The 26,478-nt window shown below is 52.9% G+C and overlaps 1 protein-coding gene and 1 long non-coding RNA gene across 6 annotated transcripts; one reads left to right on the top strand and one right to left on the bottom strand.

Annotated features, from left to right (window-relative positions):
- Positions 1-392: 392 nt before the first annotated feature.
- Positions 393-3,451, bottom strand: LOC126647772 (uncharacterized). Its single transcript, XR_007630675.1, has 2 exons — positions 3,287-3,451; positions 393-452 (listed from the first exon to the last, which is right to left on the bottom strand). It is a non-coding gene; the product is annotated as an uncharacterized LOC126647772 (long non-coding RNA).
- A 396-nt stretch (positions 3,452-3,847) lies between these two features.
- Positions 3,848-25,068, top strand: LOC126647773 (uncharacterized). Of its 5 annotated transcripts, none has more exons than XM_050330299.1 (8): positions 3,848-4,260; positions 8,878-8,930; positions 11,980-12,035; positions 12,735-12,794; positions 13,418-13,537; positions 14,858-14,977; positions 19,359-19,526; positions 20,140-20,305. In XM_050330299.1, exons 2-8 carry the CDS (start codon positions 8,899-8,901, stop codon positions 20,232-20,234), a joined length of 651 nt encoding a protein of 216 aa, XP_050186256.1. In that variant the 5' UTR covers positions 3,848-4,260; positions 8,878-8,898; the 3' UTR covers positions 20,235-20,305. The 5 variants fall into 5 exon arrangements, with proteins under 5 accessions (XP_050186256.1, XP_050186257.1, XP_050186259.1 ...); XM_050330300.1 differs by lacking the exon at positions 19,359-19,526 and adding an exon at positions 16,375-16,542; XM_050330302.1 differs by lacking the exons at positions 14,858-14,977; positions 19,359-19,526; positions 20,140-20,305 and adding exons at positions 22,914-23,033; positions 23,647-25,068.
- Positions 25,069-26,478: the final 1,410 nt, after the last annotated feature.

Below are 26,478 nucleotides of genomic sequence, written 5' to 3'. Positions count from 1 at the left end.
GCCTTATTTCTTCATGCAGGAGGGAACAAGAAACTCAGACTCAGTTCCCTCAGTCTGGCCTGTTTACTAATCTGTGTTCTCTACACCTTTTTCTTTAGAGAACCCTTTCTAATTTCAGTAGCCTTGGTAAAGAACTCACTCATCCCTGAAAAACAGGGCTGGGCAATTCCCAAGCTGATGCACTGTGGGCACCATCACTGATCTCTTCCAGAGGGACGTCCCTCTGACCAAACTCACCCCACCCCAAAGGCCAGGCCTTGTGCTGTGCACTGAAGGAGTTCTCCAGGTAACGTGCTCAGAGGGAAGCTTTGCTTCTCTTAGGGATAACACCTCCCATCCTGCAGGTTCCCAGGGATGAGCACAGGCACCAGCAATGGCATCACCTCTCTCACCTGCTCGCTTCCTGAGCTCGTCTATGAGCACCTTGAGCAGCTCCACACCAACCGCAGCAACTGGGTATCAGGGTCACATGAAAACAAAACCAAACAAAAAGAGCACATTTAACAAGGACCTTTCCCTGAGGAACTCCTGGAATGCATTGAGCAGGTTCTGGGCAGAACACACCACCCAGCTGGCCCTGGAACCACAAGGTCCTGTGCGCCAGGAGCCCAACAGCAGCGCTGGGGGGGCTCTGACCTTCGAGGCCACTCCGGCTCTCCTGGCCCAGAAGCTGCCTCGGCTGCCACAGCATTCAGGCACCACACAGGTGCCTGTGCACAGTCCCACCAGAACAGAGTCACCCCCAAGAGTGAGACACTCCTCCTCCACACTGCAGGAGTGGAGAGGCACCTCCCAGGGCCCTTCACTGTCCCTTGGCCTTTTCCTTTGGGCCTGTCTTCTGAAAGACTTTCAGATGACCACAGGCAAGAGGAACGGGATCCAGCACACCTACTTAGGAACCCAAATACTTTCCTTAGGACACCTTGCCACCAGCTCTCAATTTATGTTACTTCTTCTGCCAACCTTCTCTGATCAAGTGCCAAGACAGTGTCCCTCCCTTTCAGACTTCTCTGCTCATTCACCCAAGTCAACTTTACTTTGTCCATCTTGCTGAGGACTTCCATATATTCAAGCTGTTCTTTCAAACCAACCATCCTCAGGAGCTTTTGGGCCTAAAAAGCCCCTATTTAGAATCTTTTAAGCAATTTAGGGAGCATGTAGGCTCAGAAACACATATTTAGGAATATTTAGGGGTCCAAATTGACAATGTAGGCAGCTTAGGGGCTGAGAAACACTCTTTTGGGAGGATCTGGGCTCAGAAATATCCATTTAAGGAGTTTTTTGCTTTCCAAAAAACCTGTTTAGAGAGGGCCTTACTCAGAAACCCTGATTTAGGAAGCTTTGGACCAAGAAACACACGTTTAGGGAGCTTTTCCAGTCAGAACCAGTGATTTAGGGAGCTTTTGGGGTTCAAAGCACGGATTCTGGAAGCATCTGCACTCAGAGAGACCAATTCAGGGAGGCCTGAGGCTCCAAAACACCCTGTGTTGGGTTTGGGTGGCCAGGTTTTGGTAGCGGGAGGGCTCCAGGGGTGGGTTCTGTGAGCAGCTTCCAGAAGCTTCTCCCATGTGCAGCAGAGCCAATTCCAGCGGCTCCAGAACGGACCCACCACTGGTCAAGGCCAAGCCCATCAGGAATGATAGTAACACCTCTGGAATACTTGAGTTCCTGCCATGTCCCAGTGTGTAACAGCTGCTCCACCAGGGGCTTCTCCACAGAGTGCAGGGGCCCCTGCAGCCCACAGGGCACCCCAGGAGTGCAGACACTGCCCTGCAGCCCACAGGGCACCCCAGGAGTGCAGACACTGCCCTGCAGCCCACAGGGCACCCCAGGAGTGCAGACACTGCCCTGCAGCCCACGGGGCACCCCAGGAGTGCAGACACTGCCCTGCAGCCCAGGCAGGAGCCCAGGCCCGAGCAGGGGAGTCCCGAAGGAGGCACTGATCCCATGGGAGGCCCCTGCTGGAGCGCGGTCCTGGCAGGGACCTGCTGACCCGTGGGGAGAGGAGCCCACACTGGAGTAGGTTTTCCTGAGAGGACTTGTGGCCCTGTGGGTGACCCACCTTGGAGCAGGGGAAGGGCTCCTTTCCCAGAGCAGCAGCAGGAACAATCTGTGATGTTGTGACCCCCATTCCCACCTCCCTGAGCCACTGAGGAGGAGGAGGAGAGAGAGCCCAGGAAGGAGGGGTGGAATGGTGGGGGAAAGGAGTTTGTAAGGTTTGTTTTACTTCTCATTATCCTTCTCTGACTTGGTTGGTAATACATTCAATCCCTTTCCTCAGTTCGAGTCTGCTTTTCCCATGATAGCAATCAATGAGGGATCTTTCCCTTACTATAAGGAAAAATAGTGTTCTTGCAAATCTTGGAATAAAGTCATAATTAGCTTAATAGTAGAGAGTGGAAAGTTAGTAATGATGCAACCTTTGAGCACAGGAAAAGAGTTTGCTTGGGAATAGGAGAAGCAATCTGCTGCAGGGAGAGGATGGCCCCATTTGGAAGGTCGTGACAGGCCCCACAGTGAAAGGCATCGTTTGATACAACATGGGCCAAAAGGCAGGGGGAGCCCAGCGTGCAGTGGGGAGGGTGTAGCTGGGCCATGGGGGACTCTGTAACCCCGGAGTATCTTGGCCAAAGCAGAAACCGGGAGGGACCTGCGTTTCGGGTGAGACGCGATAAAAGGGGGCTGTGTCCCCTGCCCAGCTCAGAGACCTCACTGGGCTTTGTCCGGTGAACTCTCCTCTTATTCCAATCCAGGGTTTTCTTTAGTTTGCTCCTCTGTCCCCAGGTTAACCAGGGGGCTCCCAACACCAGATTTTGGGGAATATTCTCTCAAGCCATGAACCTTTGGCTGTATTTTCTCTCCCCTGTCCAGGTGTGGAGGGCAGTGATAAAGTGGCTTTGGTGGGTGCCTGGCACTCAGTCAGGGTCAACCCATCACACCCCCCTCTGGAGAGCTTTTGGGCTGAGTGACAGAGATTTAGGGAGCTCCTGCATTGAGAAATAACCATTTTGGGATCTTCGAGGCTCTGAAAAAAAAAGGCAGAGGGAACTTCGGGGCTCAGGTCAGGGAGAGCGATTTGAGGCTATTTTTGGCCCAGAAAGAGCGATTTAAAGAGCTTCTGGACTCCCAAAGACCAAGTCAAGCAGATTGCAGGCTCAGTAGCCCTCGTTTAGGCAGCTCTGGAGCTCCAAACCAGCGATTTAGGGAGCCTTGGGGCTCACAAACATGGACAGCGGCAGCAGCAGTAGCGAAGCAGGGCAGCGGGGGCAGCGAGGGCTGCACTTACCGGGACAAGGTCGGGCCCGGCGGCTCCGCGGCGGCAGCAGAGGGGCCGGGGCGGCTCCCGCTTCAACCCGGCTGCCGAGCCCACCCCAGCACTCCCCACACCGAGTCTCGGCTTTCCGGCCCTTTTCTCGGAACCACGAGCAAAAACGCTGCGGCCAGGGGGGAGTTCCTGGGGCGGGGGAGGAACCGGAGCCGCGGGGAGGGGAAAAGGGGGCCGTGGCTCGAGTTTGGGGTTCAGGGCTCTGGAACCCCAATTTCAGGAACTTCGTGGCTTAGACACCCCTGTTTCGGCGGGTTTGGGGCAATAACAGTAATTTCAGGAGCTTTGGGGCTAAGAAAAAGTGATTAAAACCACGCTGGGGAAAGCAGTCTGGGTTATTTGCAAAAGCAAACCCCTACAGTGTTTCTGTGCCAGGAACCAGTGGAGTGGTGGATATTTTTCAGGCTTTAATGTGCACTCCTTAATTTTACATTTCTGAGCCCAAATCCTCCTGCAATGCGTGTTTCTCAGCCCCAAAGCTCCCTAAATCGGTTTTTTGGACCCCAAAACGTCCTTAAATGAGTGATTCTGAGCCCAAAATCTCTCTAAATTGCTCTGAGCTCAAAATGTCCCCACATTTATTTTTTTATTTGAGCCCAAAGGTTGCTAAATTAGTGTTTCTGAGGCTCAGAGCTCCCCAAGAGGTTTTTTCCTGAGCCGAAAAGGTCCTAAAATCGTAGTTGTAAAATCTCAAAACCCCTCCCTCTTTCCCTCCACCTCCATCGCATTTTCCCCTCCCCGCGGCTCCGGTTCCTCCCCCGCCCCAGGAACTCCCCCCTGGCCGCAGCGTTTTTGCTCGTGGTTCCGAGAAAAGGGCCGGAAAGCCGAGACTCGGTGTGGGGAGTGCTGGGGTGGGCTCGGCAGCCGGGTTGAAGCGGGAGCCGCCCCGGCCCCTCTGCTGCCGCCGCGGAGCCGCCGGGCCCGACCTTGTCCCGGTAAGTGCAGCCCTCGCTGCCCCCGCTGCCCTGCTTCGCTACTGCTGCTGCCGCTGTCCATGTTTGTGAGCCCCAAGGCTCCCTAAATCGCTGGTTTGGAGCTCCAGAGCTGCCTAACTGAGGGCTACTGAGCCTGCAATCTGCTTGACTTGGTCTTTGGGAGTCCAGAAGCTCTTTAAATCGCTCTTTCTGGGCCAAAAATAGCCTCAAATCGCTCTCCCTGACCCAAAGCTGCCAAAGCAAGAGTTTCTCTAAGGCTCTGTGGCCCCAAATTGGGGTTTCTTAGGCCCGAGGTTCCCTAAAGTGGTGTGTTCTGAGCCCCAAGGCTCCCTAAATCAGTGTTTCTGGACCCAAGTGCACCCTGAATTGCTGTTTCAGGCCCCAGGAGCTCCCTAGGTGGCTATTTCTGAGCTCAGAATTTCCGTAAATGAAAATTTCTGAGCTCAATAACTACCTCAAAGGGAAATTGTAATGCCAAAATCTTCCTAAATGAGTGTTTTTGAGCCAAATGCTCTTGAAATTGGTGTTTCTCAACCCCAAAGTTCCCTAACTTGGTGTTTCCCAACCCCAAATCTCCCTAAATCAGTGTTTGGGACTCCAAAAGCTCCCTTAAATGGATGATTCTGAGCCTCAGAGCTCCCTAAATCAGCGCTTCTGAGACCAAAAGCTCCTGAGTGAGGGTTTCTGAGCCCCCTCAAACCCAGAAATTGCTGGTTTTGAGCCCCGAAGTTCCCTCTACCTTTTTTTTTTCAGAGCCTCGAAGATCCCAAAATGGTTATTTCTCAATGCAGGAGCTCCCTAAATCTCTGTCACTCAGCCCAAAAGCTCCCCAGAGGGGGTGTGATGGGTTGACCCTGACTGAGTGCCAGGCACCCACCAAAGCCACTTTATCACTGCCCTCCATACCTGGACAGGGGAGAGAAAATACAGCCAAAGGTTCATGGCTTGAGAAAATATTCCCCAAAATCTGGTGTTGGGAGCCCCCTGGTTAACCTGGTTAACAGAGGAGCAAACTAAAGAAAACCCTGGATTGGAATAAGAGGGAGAGTTCACCGGACAAAGCCCAGTGAGGTCTCTGAGCTGGGCAGGGGACACAGCCCCCCTTTTATCGCGTCTCACCCGAAACGCAGGTCCCTCCCGGTTTCTGCTTTGGCCAAGATACTCCGGGGTTACAGAGTCCCCCACGGCCCAGCTACACCCTCCCCACTGCACGCTGGGCTCCCCCTGCCTTTTGGCCCATGTTGTATCAAACGATGCCTTTCACTGTGGGGCCCGTCACGACCTTCCAAATGGGGCCCGTCACGACCTTCCAAATGGAGCCATCCTCTCCCTGCAGCAGATTGCTTCTCCTGTTCTGTCGTGGTTTTGCTCTGGGTCAATTTGTTTTCACACCCTTCACACAATTATTAATCTGTTGAGAGAAAGTTTATGCAGACAAAAGAGACTGGATTGGGGGAAAAAGTATGAACATTTATTATTAACAAGCTAAAACTAAAGAACTATATCTACAGCAATTCTACTTAAGTAAAAGGTACTATGCATTTACAGAAAATACTTCTCCCCCCCCCCTTTATATCAGTTTAAGGAGGAGAAGCCGTCCTTTTCTATTCTCAGAATTCCAGCTCTCTCTTTCTTTCCAATAACTTTGCAGCACTCTCGTCGCAGCTGGAACTTTTTCTCCTTTTTCTGTGTCGGCCTCCAGGGCTGGACCTACCCCCCTCCTGGGCTAAGACCGGAGGCTGGGGGTTACCCAGGCTCTGAAGGTCTTTTTTTCCATAGGCTTGCAAGGGGACACTTGCTTACTATGGATCTTCTTCCACAGGGTTACAGGGGATAATGGTTTTTGAGTCCACTCCTGTTTCCCTATGGAGGTCCTTCTCTACGGGAGAACAGTTTTCTCCGGCATGATTTTAATATGGATCCCACACATGGATCTCAACATCCTTACCTGAGCGATTCTGCTCCAGCGTAAGGCTTTCTCTCTCTCTCAAAGTCACAGATCTTCACTAGCAGCATGGATCTTTCACACAGATCCCAACATCCCACCTGGGCCGTCTCGCTCCAGCGTGAGGTTTGGTCACAAATCTTTAGTAGCAGTATGAATCCCACACACAGATTCCAGTATTTCACCCGAGCTGTCTCGCTTCAGCGTGAGTCTCATTCCCTTCAGGGTCATATTTAGAGTCACAAATCTTCGACAGGTCTCTGCCTTATTTTCAGTCCTTTTCATGAAGTCTCGGCTTTCTAGTACATCATATACAAGTTTCTCTATGAGCTGCATGGGAGGGAGAAAGTGAAAGGGGGAAAAAGCAGGGCCCCCTTTGCATTTCTTTCTCCTCCGGCTGCCAGCTTTGACCTTGGAAGTCCCTTATCTCTTCACTGGAATTTCTCTGCAGTGTTTTCTGTCCAAGCAGTTCATATTTTAAACTTTTTTTTTTCACTCTCTTACAGAAGAGAAGGGGATTTTCAGTGCTACACCTGCCCCCCCCCGGCCCAAGCTGGGGAGGAAGGGACCTGGCCTTTCTCAGGCCCACTACTTTTCTACATGGCTGCTGCCCCTAATTTCAACTGCGACACAAGTTTTCTCTTCTGTTTTCTTAAAGATGTAATTAGCAAAGGCGTCACTGAACTTTTTGATTGGCTTTTTTTGGCCAGAAATCACTTGGACAAAACCATCCTCAACCCCAGGGATGGGCTAGTGGGCAAACTCTGTTTTCCTGTGCTCAAAGGTTGCATCATTACTAACTTTCCACTCTCTACTATTAAGCTAATTATGACTTTATTCCAAGATTTGCAAGAACACTATTTTTCCTTATAGTAAGGGAAAGATCCCTCATTGATTGCTATCATGGGAAAAGCAGACTCGAACTGGGGAAAGGGATTGAATGTATTACCAACCAAGTCAGAGAAGGATAATGAGAAGTAAAACAAACCTTACAAACTCCTTTCCCCCCACCATTCCACCCCTCCTTCCTGGGCTCTCTCTCCTCCTCCTCCTCAGTGGCTCAGGGAGGTGGGAATGGGGGTCACAACATCACAGATTGTTCCTGCTGCTGCTCTGGGAAAGGAGCCCTTCCCCTGCTCCAAGGTGGGTCACCCACAGGGCCACAAGTCCTCCCAGGAAAACCTACTCCAGTGTGGGCTCCTCTCCCCACGGGTCAGCAGGTCCCTGCCAGGACCGCGCTCCAGCAGGGGCCTCCCATGGGATCAGTGCCTCCTTCGGGACTCCCCTGCTCGGGCCTGGGCTCCTGCCTGGGCTGCAGGGCAGTGTCTGCACTCCTGGGGAGCCCCGTGGGCTGCAGGGCAGTGTCTGCACTCCTGGGGTGCCCCGTGGGCTGCAGGGCAGTGTCTGCACTCCTGGGGAGCCCCGTGGGCTGCAGGGCAGTGTCTGCACTCCTGGGGTGCCCTGTGGGCTGCAGGGCAGTGTCTGCACTCCTGGGGTGCCCCGTGGGCTGCAGGGCAGTGTCTGCACTCCTGGGGTGCCCTGTGGGCTGCAGGGCAGTGTCTGCACTCCTGGGGTGCCCCGTGGGCTGCAGGGGCCCCTGCACTCTGTGGGGAAGCCCCTGGTGGAGCAGCTGTTACACACTGGGACATGGCAGGAACTCAAGTATTCCAGAGGTGTTACTATCATTCCTGATGGGCTTGGCCTTGGCCAGTGGTGGGTCCGTTCTAGAGCCGCTGGAATTGGCTCTGCTGCACATGGGAGAAGCTTCTGGAAGCTGCTCACAGAACCCACCCCTGGAGCCCTCCCGCTACCAAAACCTTGCCACCCAAACCCAACACAGGGTGTTTTGGAGCCTCAGGCCTCCCTGAATTGGTCTCTCTGAGTGCAGATGCTTCCAGAATCCGTGCTTTGAACCCGAAAAGCTCCCTAAATCACTGGTTCTGACTGGAAAAGCTCCCTAAACGTGTGTTTCTTGGTCCAAAGCTTCCTAAATCAGGGTTTCTGAGTAAGGCCCTCTCTAAACAGGTTTTTTTGGAAGGTAAAAAACTCCTTAAATGGATATTTCTGAGCCCAGATCCTCCCAAAAGAGTGTTTCTCAGCCCCTAAGCTGCCTACATTGTCAATTTGGACCCCTAAATATTCCTAAATATGTGTTTCTGAGCCTACATGCTCCCTAAATTGCTCAAAAGATTCTAAATAAGGGCTTTTTAGGCCCTAAAACTCTTGAAATCAGTGTTCCAGAGCCCCCCAAATCAGTTTCTCATCCTGAAAGCTGAAAAAGAGAGCCAAAGCTCCCAAAATTGTTTTTTCTGAGCCTAAATGCTCCCAAAATCAGTATTCTAGAGCCTTGAACTTCCCTAACTCGAGCCACATGGCCTGTCCATCCCATCAGATTGCTGGTTTAGGGGACTAGAAATTCCAGTGCCACCCCAGTGCCCCCAGTATCACTCACTAGCTTCCCCCAGTGCTCCCAGTATCACACATCAGGTCTCCACTTTCCACTTCCAAGTCTCCTCTGGAGCACTGTAGGGGAGTTTCCCGCACTAGGGCCTGGATTTTGGAGCTCATCTCTAAGGGGGTGGGGGCAGAAGAAGACCCATCGCAGCGCTTTGAGCTCTCAGCTCTGGAGCTCCTTGGTTTTCCTTCAGCTCTTCCATTTTTCTCTTCTCCAGGTGAAGATCCTGGTTCGTGACATGCCCGGGGAGCCTCAGCAGGACAGCTCCAGGTAGGAGGTGTCCTCGGTCACAGCACCTTCTGTGACCAAATACTCTGGAGCAGCCCAAGAGCTGGCTGGGAGGTGGGAGCTCTTGGGAGTGAGGGGTTTTCATGGCACTATGGAAGGGTTTGGAAGGCTGTGCCTGGGCACTGGTGGAGCAGTGGAAGGGGAGAGGCTGTGCCGGAGAGAGTGTCAGGGAGGATGAGGATGGTTGGTGTGGAGGAGCAGCTTGAATGAATGGAGATCCTCAGCAAGATGGACAAAGGTTAAGTTGACTTGAGTGAGTGAGCAGTGGAGAAGTCAGAAAGGGAGGAACACTGTCTCAACCTTAAAAATTCTAGAGAAGAAGTCAGAGAGCAACCCAAAGAAGTCTTGAGGCCAATGACCCGGTCCTAGCCCCCAGGCTGGTCAGGGATGTGATCATTAGTGTGAGCCTGGGCTGTGCCAGCCCTGAAATAGTGAGGTCCCAGGCACCAAAGGGCAGTGAGTAAGGCCAGCAGCAGAGCACACAGCTGGGGCTGCAGAGGAGAAGGCTTGGATGAACTTGGGGCACTGAACCAGGTGGTGGCATGGGAAGCAGATCTGAATGCTGCCACGTGCGAGACCCAAGGGAAACTTCACACACACCAATATGATGTTTGGAAGCTCCATCTTTATTGGGAATTACACTTACTTTTATACAATTCAATAACTACCACATATCTGACTACTTAACCTATTATTGGTCACACACACACAACATACACTGTTCACATGATTATTATTGGCTAGCTAACATATCTTATTTTCTAAATTCTTTTCCTTCTAAATCTAACCACAACACTTCTATTCCCATGCCTCCTGGCAGGGTCCAACTCATTCTCCCATCGTAGGTGCTGTTTTTCTTCCTTCTTCCAGATGTCCAGTTCTCAAAACACTTGTCATGTTCTCAAAACACTTAGTCCTTGAAGCTCCTCAGATTCCCATCAGCTGGTCCACTCCTGCCTCAACCCAAAAGGTTTCTAATTCTCCTACATCTGAAGGGTGAAGGAGCTCAGGAAATCTTACAGGCAGCCTCTTCCAAGGACAGGAATGATCTCTCAAGGTACCCCTGAAGAAACACTCATCTCATGGGGCTGCTTGGCTGAACTGCCTGAGCTCCAGGGCAGAAAGGTAGCACACGGGAGATGGAACCCATGGGCAGCAGCAGCAGAGAAAGCCAACAGTATCCTGGGCTGAGTGAGCAGGAGCACAGCCAGGGGAAGGATTTAACCCCTCAGCTCAGCCCTGTGCCCACCACACCTGCACAGCGACGGGGACACTGTGGCAGTCAGGAACCACTTCACTGGGGGGCACTGGAATGGGAATCCTCCGGCTGTCCTTCATGTGCTGATGGGATTTCCCTATGAATATCAGTGTCTACAACACCCACCAGAACAAAACCCACCAGAAAAGCATGACTGCCTGAACAGGAACACCTGCAGCAGAGCAGTCTGCCCCCCTGGGCAATGCCAGTGCAGTCGGTGTTTGCAATACACAGCATGACACCCCATCCCCAGCAGACTTTAGGGCAGGAATTGTCCCTCTGTGCTGGGCCCTGCTGGGGCCTCTCCAGTGCTGTGTCCAGTTCTGGGCCCTCAGGGCAGGAGAGACACTGAGGGGCTGGAATGTGTCCAGAGAAGGGAACAGAGCTGGGGAAGGGTCTGGAGTGCAAGTCCTATGAAGGGCTGAGGGATCTGAGGGGACTCAGCCTGGAGAAAATGAGGCTCAGAGGGGACCTTATTGCTCTGTGGTGCAGCTGCATCACCCATTGTTCGGGTCTGAGGAGCTGCAGTGCCTGTCACTGGGGTCTGAGTAGCCTCAGTGCCTCTCACAGGGGTTCGAGTACCTGCAGGTAGTTGCTTAAACCTAACCAAGATGTGAAAAACATCCAGCAACGTCCTGATTCCTGGGAACAGGACCCTCTGGATCCTGGCAACGGGACCAAACTGGTTTCAACATGCCAAGGATATTCCCAAGGATTTTCAGAATTCCCCAGTGCTGTGGTAATTAGTCTGGAAAAGAAGGGGAATATGTGGGAAGGTGTCTCCCCATAGGTTGTGTCTCTGAGGAGAACAGGTAAAAGGGGTGACCATTGACTGTTGCCAGTCGATGGCTCTGGCAGTGCAGGGGTGATGAGATGCTGAGTCAACAGAGCAGCCTCTGGTCTCGTGACCAGCCATTCCATCACAGCACAAGCCAGGATTAAAGGTGCAACACAGTGACCAAGTGAGGTGTTACAGAACACAACTCTGAGAACAAATGCAGCAGCACTGAGAGTAATGAAATCACCCTGTGCCAGTGAGTATCAAACTGATCAAATGCATGGTTTGAGCAGCTGTGTTTTAACACACCCTGGTCAGGTCTGTCGTTATCCCAACCCTTTGAGGCCCACATTGGGCACCAAAAAGGACTGCTGTGGTTTAAGCCCATCCAACAACTAAGAACCACACAGCTGCTCCCTCTCATCTCCCCCACCCCTGTGACAGGAGAGGAGAATCAGAAGGAGGTAAAACGGGTGGGTTGGGATAAGAACAGTTAAGGAATTGAAATAAAGTAAACCATAATGAAAATACAATAACAACTTCCCAGGTAACTCCCCCAGTTTATGTACCGGCCATGACGTTCTGGGGTCTGGAACATCCCCCTGGCCAGTTCGGGTCACCTGTCCTGGCCGTGCTCCCTCCTGGTTTCTCGTGCAGCTCCTCACGGGCAGATCATGGGCAACTGAAAGGTCCTTGACTTGGGGTGAGCACGACTGAGCCACATTCGAAACATGGGTGTGTTATCACCGTTATTCTCATCCTAAATTCACACCAGGCAGGCTCGTCCCTGGCTCTCATACAGCCCAGCAAAGGCCCTAGGGTGTCTCATAGGGGAACAGCAGGGTTCAGCCTGTTTGTTCCAGCAAACCCCAGGGATGGCAAAGGGATTTGTCTTGTCTCTCTTGGCTGCCCCTCCAGATCTTCTCAGCTGCCTTCTCTTCTCTAGTCCTGTGCCCACCCCATAGGTTTTGATCCCCTTTTCCCTTGCATTGCAGAGTGATCCCTGAGAAAAGGACCTGGGAGACAAACATGCAATTCATTGTAGGACTTGGTAAGCACTGTATTTCTTCTGTTTAGACAGTGATAGAAGAGGAAATAACTGATTTTAAAAACCCCATGTACATCAGAGGTTTGAGTAGTATAAGGGATATTGTGTATCCCAAAAAAGGTTCTTCATGCATTCTTGAAATCCAGAGGGAAAAATCCCCAATAAATTTCCTTTTTTTTTCTATTTCTTTCCATGTGAACCCAGTGGGCAGAAATGGAGAGCTGGTGGCAAGGTGTCCTAAGGAAAGTATTTGGGTTCCTAAGTAGGTGTGCTGGATCCCGTTCCTCTTGCCTGTGGTCATCTGAAAGTCTTTCAGAAGACAGGCCCAAAGGAAAAGGCCAAGGGACAGTGAAGGGCCCTGGGAGGTGCCTCTCCACTCCTGCAGTGTGGAGGAGGAGTGTCTCACTCTTGGGGGTGACTCTGTTCTGGTGGGACTGTGCACAGGCACCTGTGTGGTGCCTGAATGCTGTGGCAGCCGAGGCAGCTTCTGGGCCAGGAGAGCCGGAGTGGCCTCGAAGGTCAGAGCCCCCCCAGCGCTGCTGTCGGGCTCCTGGCGCACAGGACCTTGTGGTTCCAGGGCCAGCTGGGTGGTGTGTTCTTCCCAGAACCTGCTCAATGCATTCCAGGAGTTCCTCAGGGAAAGGTCCTTGTTAAATGTGCTCTTTTTGTTTGGTTTTGTTTTCATGTGACCCTGATACCCAGTTGCTGCGGTTGGTGTGGAGCTGCTCAAGGTGCTCATAGACGAGCTCAGGAAGCGAGCAGGTGAGTGAGGTGATGCCATTGCTGGTGCCTGTGCTCATCCCTGGGAACCTGCAGGATGGGAGGTGTTATCCCTAAGAGAAGCGAAGCCTCCCTCTGAGCACGTTACCTGGAGAACCCCTTCAGTGCACAGCACAAGGCCTGGCCTTTGGGGTGGGGTGAGTTTGGTCAGAGGGACGTCCCTCTGGAAGAGATCAGTGATGGTGCCCACAGTGCATCAGCTTGGGAATTGCCCAGCCCTGTTTTTCAGGGATGAGTGAGTTCTTTACCAAGGCTGCTGAAATTAGAAAGGGTTCTCTAAAGAAAAAGGTGTAGAGCACACAGATTAGTAAACAGGCCAGACTGAGGGAACTGAGTCTGAGTTTCTTGTTCCCTCCCTGCATGAAGAACTAAGGCAAAAAAACCCATTTCCAGGTTGCACCTTGAGTGCAAGGTTGAATTCCTCTGGAGGGAGTAATTCTCAGGAGGAGAGAGGAATTAAAAAGACAACCTGCAGGAAGGCTTAAGAAGAGACCCTCAAGGAGAGACTTGAAACCAGAGGATTTGAGCATCCTCAGGGCAGATGGGTGGTCTCCCCTTCAAGGGGGTGGTGTCAGTCTCCCATTGAAACCTGTTCATTTTCACAGAAAGAAAAAGGGAGGCCAAGGCCTTAAAGGTCCATGAATCATGCACGAAAGAGGACTTGCAGGAGCTCATCCAACAAATGAAAGCTATGTTTGAAGATCTCCAGAAATTGCAAGAACCCAGTAAGTGTGACATTCAGCTGCTCAGAGCAGACCTGAACAAGGAACAAGGTGAGCAGGGCCATTCCCAAGCAGACTTCCATCTCTGTGAACATCAAAGCTGCTCTACAGGCAAACCACTCTGAGAGCTCATCCTGCACAGCTCCTCAGAGGGGATGGAGAAGGACAGCCCTGCCATGGGGAACAGCTTTGGTGATCCCTGAGCCTGAAACAGCTCCATGCTGAAGTGTTCTCTGCAGGTGGTCATGGCCACACTTGTCTCTCCTCTCTGCAGACGGTGTGTGCTGTGAGTTCTCTAATGCCTGATAGTTGTTAAGGTTCCTCCCTTGAAGTCCTGTCACCGTCTCTCTCCCTTTCCCCACGTCCCTTCTCCTACTCCCCACTGCTGGGCCATGTTGGGGCACATGTGAGACCAACCTTGTCTTCCTCTTGAAGATGAACAAGGAGACCCAGTGCCATGAGCACTGGAGGTGTCTGTGAGCACAGGGGCCCGTGGAGAACAGCTCTCCCTGCAGGAGCTGGTGCTGGGAAGGGGAAGGAGCCAGCTGGGGCACAGACACCACTGTGGGCCTGCTGAGACCCAGATGGTGCCCCCTGGCCTTGCTGAGGCAGGACAGAGAGTGTGTTGGGAACAGCCTATTGCACCCAGGGCAGGGACAGGTGAGACAAGATGGGCCTCACCTGCCTGTGGGTGCTGTTGTGGCTGCAGGAGCAAAACTCTGGCAGTGAGCAGCCCAGAACAGTGCAGGAAACCCCTTGACTTGCTGAGGGTTCAGGCCTGTGTGGCCTTAGAATGAAGCCTGTGGCCCACTTTTCAAAGCTGAAGCCAGATTTACTGAGCTGCAGAAAGCACCAGTGGGAGTTTGCAAAGGGAAGAGAATGTACTCTTGAGTTTCTTGTGCCCTTCCTTCTAAAAGTCAGAGGGCAAAGGAAAAACCATTTCCAGATTGTGCCTCCATCACAAAATTGACTTCCTGTGAGCTGAGGATTTCTGAGGGGGAGTGAGGAAGGAAAATACACACCTAGAAGAGCCCTGAGAAGAGACCCTCTGGCAGGGAGCTCAAATGAGAGCCTTTGGGCATCCTTGTGTCAGAGAGCTGCTCTGCCTCTCAAGGAGGAAACCTGAGTGTTATGGGGTTCCTGTCAATGCTCCTTCCCAGCAGCACAGGAGCTCCAAGCCCGTGTTTCTAAGGGCAGTCAGTGGTGCTGAGACTCCTTTCCACAGACAAAAGCTGGAAGAGAAAACAGTCTCCATGTCCCAGGTGAGTGGTCTCCCCTTCGGTGGGAGAGTGTCAGTCTCCTGAGACATCTCTTTGTTCATAGGAAAGACAGAGAAGGGAAATACCCCAAAGGCTCAGGGATCCAGGATGGAGGAGACCCTTCAGCAACTCTGCCAAGAAATGAAAGCTGTGCGTGAAGATCTCCAGAAAGGGCAGGAATCCAGTAAGTGTGATATTCAGCTTCTCAGAGCAGACCTGAACAAGGAACAAGGTGAGCAGGGCCATTCCCAAGGAGACTTCCATCTCTGTGAACACCAAAGCTGCTCTACAGGCAAACCACTCTGGGAGCTCGTCCTGCACAGCTCCTCAGAGGGGATGGAGAAGGACAGCCCTGCCATGGGGAACAGCTTTGGTGATCCCTGAGCCTGAAACAGCTCCATGCTGAAGTGTTCTCTGCAGGTGGTCATGACCACTCTTGTCTCCCTCATGGCAACACTTTTCCTCATTTTGCAAAGGGAGGAAAATGTGCCCTGAGTTTCTTTTGCCCTTCCTGCTAAAAGTCAGAGGGCAAAGGAAAAACCATTTCAGATTGTGCCTCCATCACAAAATTGAATTCCTACCAGCTGAGGATTTCTGAGGGGGAGTGAGGAAGGAAAATACACACCTAGAGGAGAGCCCTGAGAAGAGACCCTCTGGCAGGGAGCTTAAATGAGAACCTTTGGCCATCCTTGTGTCAGAGAGCTGCTCTGCCCCTCAAGGAGGAAACCTGAGTGTTGTGGTTACAAAGCCAGGGTGTGGAGCTTTGGCTCTTGGGGTGGGGTGAGTTTGATCAGAGGGACATCCCTCTTTGACCAGAGACACGTCCTGCTCTAGCAGAGGGTCTCCCTCTCAATTGGTAACGCTTGACAGACATAACACAGCACTTCTGGGATGTCCTTTCCTTCCCTTGACCACTAAAGGAGGAATCTCAAGCTGGGCTTTCCTCCAGGGGCGAAAGGGAGAAGCCTTTCCGTGCAGGTGAGTGCCAGGACTTGCCCACACTACCTGGAAACCAAACCCTGCCTAACACAAAGAAGATACCAAGGCCTGTTGTGCCTGAGGGCCCAGCACAGTGAGGTCAAATAATCCCATCTGTCTCTAAATTCCCACTTCCAAGGGCCTCCAGCCAGTGCTTTGTTGTATTTCCCAGCCCATGCAGGCCCCCAGGGTGCAGAGCTGCCCCAGCAGTGGCTTTACCAGCCCAGCCCAGCCCAGGCTGGGCTCTGCTGGATCCCATGGTCCCCAGGTTGTAAGGCAGCTGTTTGTCTGTCCCTGCTGTTTGCAGCTGGGATGGGGGCAGGGGAATGTTCTTCCCTCAAGGAACACTTGGAAATCAGCATGGCCTGGGCTCTCAGCCATGACCAGGCCGTTGGGGAGTGAGGGGGCAGTGGGGTTCCTGTCAATGCTCCTCCCCAGCAGCACAGGAGCTCCAAGCCCGTGTTTCTAAGGGCTGCCAGTGGTGCTGAGACTCCTTTCCACAGACAAAAGCTGGAAGGGAACACAGTCTCCATGTCCCAGATGGGTGGTCTCCCCTTCATGGGGGCAGTGACAGACTCGTACTGACATGTGTTTTTTTCACAGGAAAGACAGAGGAGGGAAATACCCCAAAGGCTCAGGGATCCAGGATGGAGGAGACCCTTCAGCAACTCTACCAAGAAATGAAAGCTGTGCATGAAGATCTCCAGAAAGGGCAGGAATCTGCAAAGCAGGATATTCAGCTGCTCAGAGAAGACCTGAACAAGGAGATGGGTGAGCAGGGCCATTCCCAAGCAGACTTCCATCTCTGTGAACACCAAAGCTGCTCTACAGGCAAACCACTCTGGGAGCTCGTCCTGCACAGCTCCTCAGAGGGGATGGAGAAGGATGGCCCTGCCATGGGGAACAGCTTTGGTGATCCCTGACCCTGAAACAGCTCCATGCTCTGCAGGTGGTCATGGCCACACTTGTCTTCCTCATGGCAACACTTTTTCTCACTTTGCAAAGGGAGGAAAATGTGCCCTGAGTTTCTTGTGCCCTCCCTGCTAAAAGTCAGAGGGCAAAGGAAAAACCATTTCCAGATTGTGCCTCCATCACAAAATTGAATTGCTGTGAGCTGAGGATTTCTGAGGGGGAGTGAGGAAGGAAAATACACACCCAGAGGAGAGCCCTGAGAAGAGACCCTCTGGCAGGGAGCTTAAATGAGAGCCTTTGGCCATCCTTGTGTCAGAGAGCTGCTCTGCCCCTCAAGGAGGAAACCTGAGTGTTGTGGTTACAAAGCCAGGGTGTGGAGCTTTGGCTCTTGGGGTGGGGTGAGTTTGGTCAGAGGGACTCCCTCTCAATTGGTAACGCTTGACAGACATAACACAGCACTTCTGGGATGTCCCTTCCTTCCCTTGACCACTAAAGGAGGAATCTCAACCTGGGTTTTCCTCCAGGGGCGAAAAGGGAGAAGCCTTTCCGTGCAGGTGAGTGCCAGGACTTGCCCACACTACCTGGAAACCAAACCCTGCCTAACACAAAGAAGATACCAAGGCCTGTTGTGCCTGAGGGCCCAGCACAGTGAGGTCAAATAATCCCATCTGTCCCTAAATTCCCACTTCCAAGGGCCTCCAGCCAGTGCTTTGTTGTATTTCCCAGCCCATGCAGGCCCCCAGGGTGCAGAGCTGCCCCAGCAGTGGCTTTGCCAGCCCAGCGCAGCCCAGCCTGGGCTCTGCTGGATCCCATGGTCCCCAGGTTGTAAGGCAGCTGTTTGTCTGTCCCTGCTGTTTGCAGCTGGGATGGGGGCAGGGGAATGTTCTTCCCTCAAGGAACACTTGGAAATCAGCATGGCCTGGGCTCTCAGCCATGGCCAGGCCGTTGGGGAGTGAAGGGGGCAGTGGGGTTCCTGTCAATGCTCCTCCCCAGCAGCACAGGAGCTCCAAGCCCGTGTTTCTAAGGGCTGCCAGTGGTGCTGAGACTCCTTTCCACAGACAAAAGCTGGAAGAGAAAACAGTCTCCATGTCCCAGATGGGTGGTCTCCCCTTCATGGGGGCAGTGACAGACTCGTACTGACATGTGCTTTGTTCACAGGAAATGACAGAGGAGGGAAATACCCCAAAGGCTCAGGGATCCAGGATGGAGGAGACCCTTCAGCAACTCTGCCAAGAAATGAAAGCTGTGCGTGAAGATCTCCAGAAAGGGCAGGAATCTGCAAAGCAGGATATTCAGCTGCTCAGAGCAGACCTGAACAAGGAGATGGGTGAGCAGGGCCATTCCCAAGCAGACTTCCATCTCTGTGAACACCAAAGCTGCTCTACAGGCAAACCACTCTGGGAGCTCGTCCTGCACAGCTCCTCAGAGGGGATGGAGAAGGACAGCCCTGCCATGGGGAACAGCTTTGGTGATCCCTGAGCCTGAAACAGCTCCATGCTGAAGTGTTCTCTGCAGGTGGTCATGGCCACACTTGTCTCCCTCATGGCAACACTTTTCCTCATTTTGCAAAGGGAGGAAAATGTGCTCTGAGTTTCTTGTGCCCTTCCTGCTAAAAGTCAGAGGGCAAAGGAAAAACCATTTTCAGATTGTGCCTCCATCACAAAATTGAATTGCTATGAGCTGAGGATTTCTGAGGGGGAGTGAGGAAGGAAAATATACACCTAGAAGAGAGCCCTGAGAAGAGACCCTCTGGCAGGGAGCTTAAATGAGAGCCTTTGGCCATCCTTGTGTCACAGAGCTGCTCTGCCCCTCAAGGAGGAAACCTGAGTGTTGTGGTTACAAAGCCAGGGTGTGGAGCTTTGGCTCTTGGGGTGGGGAGTTTGGTCAGAGGGACGTCCCTCTTTGACCAGAGACACGTCCTGCTCTAGCAGAGGGTCTCCCTCTCAATTGGTAACGCTTGACAGACATAACACAGCACTTCTGGGATGTCCCTTCCTCCCCTTGACCACTAAAGGAGGAATCTCAACCTGGGCTTTCCTCCAGGGGCAAAAGGGAGAAGCCTTTCCGTGCAGGTGAGTGCCAGGATTTGCCCACACTACCTGGAAACCAAACCCTGCCTAACACAAAGAAGATACCAAGGCCTGTTGTGCCTGAGGGCCCAGCACAGTGAGGTCAAATAATCCCATCTGTCTCTAAATTCCCACTTCCAAGGGCCTCCAGCCAGTGCTTTGTTGTATTTCCCAGCCCATGCAGGCCCCCAGGGTGCAGAGCTGCCCCAGCAGTGGCTTTACCAGCCCAGCGCAGCCCAGCCTGGGCTCTGCTGGATCCCATGGTCCCCAGGTTGTAAGGCAGCTGTTTGTCTGTCCCTGCTGTTTGCAGCTGGGATGGGGGCAGGGGAATGTTCTTCCCTCAAGGAACACTTGGAAATCAGCATGGCCTGGGCTCTCAGCCATGACCAGGCCGTTGGGGAGTGAGGGGGCAGTGGGGTTCCTGTCAATACTCCTCCCCAGCAGCACAGGAGCTCCAAGCCCGTGTTTCTAAGGGCTGCCAGTGGTGCTGAGACTCCTTTCCACAGACAAAAGCTGGAAGAGAACACAGTCTCCATGTCCCAGATGGGTGGTCTCCCCTTCATGGGGGCAGTGACAGACTCGTACTGACATGTGTTTTTTTCACAGGAAAGACAGAGGAGGGAAATACCCCAAAGGCTCAGGGATCCAGGATGGAGGAGACCCTTCAGCAACTCTGCCAAGAAATGAAAGCTGTGCGTGAAGATCTCCAGAAAGGGCAGGAATCTGCAAAGCAGGATATTCAGCTGCTCAAAGCAGACCTGAACAAGGAGATGGGTGAGCAGGGCCATTCCCAAGCAGACTTCCATCTCTGTGAACACCAAAGCTGCTCTACAGGCAAACCACTCTGGGAGCTCGTCCTGCACAGCTCCTCAGAGGGGATGGAGAAGGACGGCCCTGCCATGGGGAACAGCTTTGGTGATCCCTGACCCTGAAACAGCTCCATGCTGAAGTGTTCTCTGCAGGTGGTCATGGCCACACTTGTCTTCCTCATGGCAACACTTTTTCTCACTTTGCAAAGGGAGGAAAATGTGCTCTGAGTTTCTTGTGCCCTCCCTGCTAAAAGTCAGGGGGCAAAGGAAAACCATTTCCAGATTGTGCCTCCATCACAAAATTGAATTCCTACCAGCTGAGGATTTCTAAGGGGGAGTGAGGAACGAAAAATACAGCCAGAGGAGAGCCCCGCTATTTCCTTTTCAAATTGTTATTTTTGTACTTTCATCTCCTCATTTTATGGAGAGGACATAATAAAACATGTGCCTTCGTTACTGGAGGGGAGTAGGGAGAGGTTGAAACCAAAGAAGAGTGACTTGTTTAGAATCTCAGTCCACCAGTAACTGTGCAAAGCCACCACAGTCAGTGACCCAGGATCATTGCTCTTTCTTCACAGACAGGAAAATTGAGAAAATGGCAAGGGCCCAGGAGTCCAAGATGGACGAAGGAATTCCAGCAGTTCTGTCAAAGAATTCAAGGTCTGGAACATGAATTACATGTGAGGCTGGTATCCCAACAGCACAACCTTCAGCTGCTCAGAGCAGAGACTGGGATGGAACAAGGTGAGCAGGGCCATTCCCAAGCAGACTTCCATCTCTCTGAACACCAAAGCTGCTATGCAGGCAAACCACTCTGAGAGCTCGTCCTGCACAGCTCCTCAGAGGGGATGGAGAAGGACGGCCCTGCCATGGGGAGAGGCGCTGAGAAGCTGCCTTCAGTCATGGAATCACCACCACAATCCCTCCCGTGACTAAAGGCTGCTTGTCTGGGCCTCTGCCCACGGGGAACAAACAGTTTTTGTGATCTGGGACACTCAAACAGCTCCATGCTGAAGTGTTCCCTGCAGGGGGTCAGGGCCCCTCCCCTCTCCCTTGTCTTTGAGGACAGTGAGGACAGCTCTGAGCTGATGTGTGGTAAAGGTGTCCACCTCCCAGCCCTGCTACGCACTCACCTCCCTCATGACAGGGTTGTCTGCCATGGCCCAGAGATGCTGTCTGGAGACGTGGAGGGGGATGATCCCTATCCCCCATCCTGCCCCCAGGCTTTGCCAAGCCCTCAGGAAGGCTCACAGAGCCTGTGCTCTGTCCCCAGCCCTGCTGCAGTCAACCCATCCAACCAACGGAAGGAAGCTGGTAAGGAATAAGTGCAGGTACCAGTCCAGGCTCAGGGCTGACCTGCTGGAAAGTAGCTGTGCAGAGAAGGCCCTGGGGGTTCTGGGGGACAAAGAGTTGGCCAAGGGTCAGCAATGGCCAAGAAGGCCAAAGGCTGCCTGGGCTGCCTTAGGAAGAGCTTTGCCAGCAGGCCAAGGGAGGAGCAGCCCTGGGGAGGCACACCTGGAGTGCTGTGTCCAGTGCTGGGTTCCTCAGTACTTGGGAAACATGGAGCTCCTGCAGCGGGTCCAGCTGAGGCTGCAGAGGTGATCAGGGGCCTGGAGAGGCTGAGGGAGCTGGGCCTGTTTAGTCTGGAGAAGAGAAGTCTGAGAGGGGCCGTCATCCATGGACGGAAGTGTTTGAAGGGTCAGGAGGATGGAGCCAGGCTCTTCTGGGTGGTGCTGAGTAATAGGATGGGAGGCAATGGGCAGAAAGGGAAACAAAGCAATTTGCACGTGAACATGAGGAAGAACTTCCTTAGTGTGAGGGCGACTCAGCACTGGAAGCAGTTCCTAGAGTGACTGTGGCGTCTCCTCCTTTGGAGATCTTCAAAAGCCAACTAGAGATAATCCTGAATAATGGTCTCTAGGAGACCTTGCTTGATCAGGGAGGTTGGACTAGAAGACCTCCAGTGGTCCCTTCCAACCTTACCCAGCTGGTGATTTGCTGAGGGTTTCATTACATTTCCTAATTATTTCTGTGGACTTCTCTGGATATGCTCCATGGTCTTCTAATAAGTCTCCTCTCCTTGAGAGGATCTGGAATACTGGTCAGGTCATAGTTTCTTCTCTTACCGTTCTTTGCTCTGACCCACAAGCCTTGTTCTCAAAACTAAGACATCTCCTAGTGCCTATTAGTCACTGACACAGGGAAATAAGGAAGCAAGAGGTGGCACAGGACTATCAGTCACAGATGTGGGATCAAACCCTATTGTACTAATGTGTCCCATCTGGGTTGGACCAGATGCTCTCTGGAGGTCCCTTGCAACCTCTCCTTGTCTGTGTTCCTGTGATTCTGTACAGGGCATGAGACATCTAAAACCACAAGTTTCAGAATCTACAGATAATCCCGTCTGTCTCTAAATTCCCACTTCCAAGGGCCTCCAGCCAGTGCTTTGTTGTATTTCCCAGCCCATGCAGGCCCCCAGGGTGCAGAGCTGCCCCAGCAGTGGCTTTACCAGCCCAGCGCAGCCCAGCCTGGGCTCTGCTGGATCCCATGGTCCCCAGGTTGTAAGGCAGCTGTTTGTCTGTCCCTGCTGTTTGCAGCTGGGATGGGGGCAGGAGAATGTTCTTCCCTCAAGGAACACTTGGAAATCAGCATGGCCTGGGCTCTCAGCCATGGCCAGGCCGTTGGGGAGTGAGGGGCAGTGGGGTTCCTGTCAATGCTCCTCCCCAGCAGCACAGGAGCTCCAAGCCCGTGTTTCTAAGGGCTGCCAGTGGTGCTGAGACTCCTTTCCACAGACAAAAGCTGGAAGAGAAAACAGTCTCTGTGTCCCAAGGAAGAGTGGACGCCCTAGGAGAGAGACCAAAGCTCCTTCCCAGGGCAAATTCCTGGTGGAAAAGGATTCTAAAGCTGGGGAAGAGATCACTAACAGTGCCCACAGTGCATCAGCTTGGGAATTGCCCAACTCTTTCTTTTAAGGGATGAGTGAGTTCTTCTCCAAGGCTGCTGAAATTAGAAAGGGTTGTCTAAAGAAAAAGAAGTGTGGAGCACACAGATTAGTAAACAGGCCAGACTGAGGGAACTGACTCTGAGTTTCTTGTTCCCTCCCTGCATGAAGAAGTAAGGCAGAAAAGCCCTTTTCCAGGTTGCACCTTGAGTGCAAGGTTGAATTCCTCTGGAGTGAGTATTTCTCCAGAGGAGAGGAATTAAAAAGACAAACCTGCAGGATGGTCTAAGAAGAGACTCTCAAGGAGAGACTTGAAACCATTGAGGATTTGAGCATCCTCAGGGATGATGGGTGGTCTCCCCTTCATGGGGACAGTGTCAGTCTCCTACTGAGAGCTCTTTTTTTTCACAGAAAGAAGAAGGGAGGCGAAGGCCTCAAAGGTCCAGGGATCATGCACGAAGGAGGACTTGCAGGAGCTCATCCAACAAATGAAAACTATGTTTGAAGATCTCCAGAAATTGCAGGAATCCAGTAAGTGTGATGTTCAGCTGCTCAGAGCAGACTGGAACAAAGAATTAGTTGATCAGGGCCATTCCCAAGCAGACTTCCTTTTCTCTGAACACCAAAGCTGCTCTACAGGCAAACCACTCAGAGAGCTCGTCCTGCACAGCTCCTCAGAGGGGATGGAGAAGGATGGACCAACAATTTTTTTCCACACATTTATTGGGAATTTCTCATGTTGCAGCCTGTGCCTGTTAGCTCTTACCTGATGAAGGCACATCTCCAAGAAGATGCTTTATGGGGAAAGAAGTGTAGCAAGGGCATTGAGCCCCAAACCAGTCCCCGAGTCTTACAGACATTGTTACCTGGGGTGGTGGTGGAGTCTCCATCCTTGGAGATAATCTAAAGCCCCTGGATGAGGTTCTGGCCATCCAGCTCCAGGTGTCCCATCTGGGTTGGACCAGATGCTCTCTGGAGGTCCCTTGCAACCTCTCCTTGTCTGTGTTCCTGTGATTCTGTACAGGGCACGAGACATCTGAAAACACAAGTTTCAGAATCTACCAAGTCAGATGTAGCTGGATCTGTACCCAATTCCTGTGTGTGTTTAATTTTCACTTCCTCTTGGCTCTTCAATCTTTTGCAGGTGTGCTGATAGAAAGTGCATCAGGAGACAAGGGCACTGATAGAGAGGCATAGACAGCTCCCAAGGTGGTGACGTATTGATCAACCAAATTAAAGTCTGGCACTCATTACATTTCTCTGGAGCTTGGCCCCCCAGCCCCTGCACTCCCTGGGCTCGCTGTGTTGGGAAGTGCTTGTGCTGCCGGAAGACTGAGATAATTTTTCTGGTTTTTCTCCCTCCTGTGAGCTGGTTCCTCCTGTTCCAGGGCAGATCCATCGACTGCCCGGTTTCAACAAGTGAAGGGAACAGCAGCCAAAGTGCAACCCAGAGGGGAGCAGCTGAATTACCCAGTGAGCTCCACACAAAATCTGCGGGAAAGGTCCTGGGAATCCTGATTTTTAAGTGTTTTTTGTGTGTATGAAGAATCTGGGATGTACAGCAATGGGGGAACCATTTCACCATTGCAATCCTGATTTTTCTGGGATATGTTTACTACGCTCCCATTACCTGTCTTCTTTCCTGCTTCTGTTTTTAGTTAATGTGTATTGATACAAGTGTAGAATTAGCGTGTTCCTCCTGAGAAACCTGAACTCTGAACATCTTGCTCCAGGTTTATTCTGGACACTTAGATGTGGGAACAAGCTGAGTCAGATGCACCTGCATTCAGTTCATTGGAGTCAAAAGGGAGTGTTTCGGCCTTAGAGCTGAGAAGGAGTGTGTGAATCAAAACATTGAGTTTGCAAAAAGTCCTGGGAATTCTGGTTAACTGGATGGCAACACCAGGTGCTGTTGACCCGAAGGGATTAATAAAAGGCGAACACAGAGAGAGCTCTGTGGAGAATCCTGAAAACCAAATCCTGGTGTGTGTGCAGGCTCATGTCTGTATCTTCTGTATTCAGTGACCCGACATTTTCTGTGTGTTGTGGGACTTTTCGACGACCACAACCCGACAGAGGTAACGGAGTTAGATGTGCCTGGACAAAGTCTGTCTCCACTTGGATTCATTTGCCACACTTACACCTGTGTCCTCTGTCCAGTTCTTAAAGCAGGTTTCATGAAAATAATAAATAAGATAGTGGAGAGAGAGGGAGAAAGGCTGTTCCTATTCCATTGAGTCTGTGTCTTGCCATCAGTTGTCATCTGACCATGGCAGGAATGTGTTTCATAAGAACTATGTGATTTAATAATACAAAGGCCTTAGTAAAAGTATTCCTCTCACATAGGTGCAAAACATCTTGAGGAGCATTTAGTTCTAGTCCACTTCCTTGGATAATCTCAACTGTTCAGGTGCTTCCTTTGCATAAAACAAGGAAGAAATAAGCAAAGAAGGAAGAAGCATCTTCAGGCTCAGGACAGAAGCAAAGTGAGCTGGTTCTTGCTGAACAACATTGTGCTGCTTTGCCCTGTTCCCACGGGCAAGGAATGACCAAGGGCCTCCTGGCAATAAACCTTGGGAGCCCCAGCCAAGTGTCTGTGTCTGTCTCTCCATGGCAGGGTGACCACACACATTTAGGTGCTCCATTTCTTCTCAGGTGGATTCCCTATCTGGGAAGTTCGTGTTCTGGAAGGCAAAGAGCAGGTGTGACCTGTTGCTCACAGGAGGGGAAGTAGGGAATGAGCATTTCCAGCAGCAGCACACCTGGCCCCTGGGTTCAGAACTGGACCTCGATCCCACTGTGGTTTCTGCACCCCAGCAGAGCTCTGCCCTTGTCCGCTTGGACAGACAGCGAATGGTCCCGGGACACGGAATGGCCCCGGGACAGGGAACGACCCATGGAACACGGAACAGCTGAGGGACATGGAACGACTGCTTCCTGCCCTGGATCTCACCACCGGGAGCGTTCGTTCCCGCCCTCGTGGGCAGCGAGGGGCGCTGGAGGGGCTTGCATTGTGAACCCCCTGCCCTCAAGTCACTCCTGGCACCGCTCCAGGTCTGTGTCAGGGATCGGTTGCTGCCCTGGGGCAGAGGGTTTGCTGCAGAGTTTGGGATTAAACCCAACAAATTGGAGCGGGGGGGAAGGGGGGAGAGGGGGGCGGGGGCAGCCCTGGAAATCAAGGCTTTGCTTCCACGGCTCTGCAGGGGCTTCCCACGCGGTCACGGCCTCCTTTGGGCATCCCCTGCTCCGGCCTGGGCTCCTCCCCGGGCTGCAGGGGCACCTCTGCTCCATGCTAGACTCATCCACAGGTCACAGGCCCTTCAATCAGGTTCTCACGGAGCTCCAGCCGGTTCAGAGCAGCAGCAATGCCTGGACCCCCGCCGGGCAGGGCACATCGCCAGGGCTGGGACTCCTAAAGCATTCCGGGCACATCGCCAGGGGCTGTTTCTCGTAAAGCGCGTGGCTTTCAGAAAAGGGAGGTGGGATTGTGTGCAAGGGGCGGGGGTGGGCGGGCACTCGGGGAGGCGGTGGCCGAGCTCGGGCGCGGCTCCGGGCGGTGGGACCCGCTCGGTCCCGCCGGGGCTCGGGGCTCGCTGCGGGTGGAGGGGGCGGGAGGCGCCGCGGGGAGCGGGGCTGGCGGGCTCGGCCCCCCCGTGTCCCCTCGGCAGGGGCCGCGCAGGGAGCGGCTGCCCGCGGGCTCCTCCTCCCCGCTGAGCCCCGGCGGGCTCGGAAGGAGCCGCTGCCGCAGCAGCGCTGCCTCGTCCCGGCTCCTCTCGGAAGGAGAGATGTGGCTGCCCTACAGCAGGGCAATGTTCGCGGCCAGCCGGGACCGAGCTTCGAGCCACCTGGGCTGGAGGGAGGCGTTGCTGGGCTGCAGACTGCCTGGGCAGGGGCTGCTGGGCACAATCCTGAGCCCCCTCGGGGCTGCCGGTTCCTCCTCCTTGGGAGGCTGACCCCGTTCTGCAGCTGCCCTGGG

The sequence above is a fragment of the Myiozetetes cayanensis genome, unplaced genomic scaffold (assembly GCF_022539395.1).
Source record: "Myiozetetes cayanensis isolate MyiCay16 unplaced genomic scaffold, myiCay2020 scf408, whole genome shotgun sequence".
Classification (NCBI taxonomy): Eukaryota; Metazoa; Chordata; class Aves; order Passeriformes; family Tyrannidae; genus Myiozetetes; species Myiozetetes cayanensis.
Note: the sequence above shows the minus strand (reverse complement) of the source record. Positions and strands in the feature narration are given on the sequence as shown.

Coding starts and splice junctions, on each gene's coding strand:
- LOC126647773 (XM_050330299.1), top strand. CDS start 8,899: ATGCCCGGGGAGCCTCAGCAGGACAGCTCCAG. Junction 14,978..19,358: donor CCAGAAAGGGCAGGAATCCA/GTAAGTGTGATA, acceptor TTTTTTTCACAG/GAAAGACAGAGGAGGGAAAT. Junction 19,527..20,139: donor AGACCTGAACAAGGAGATGG/GTGAGCAGGGCC, acceptor CTTTCTTCACAG/ACAGGAAAATTGAGAAAATG.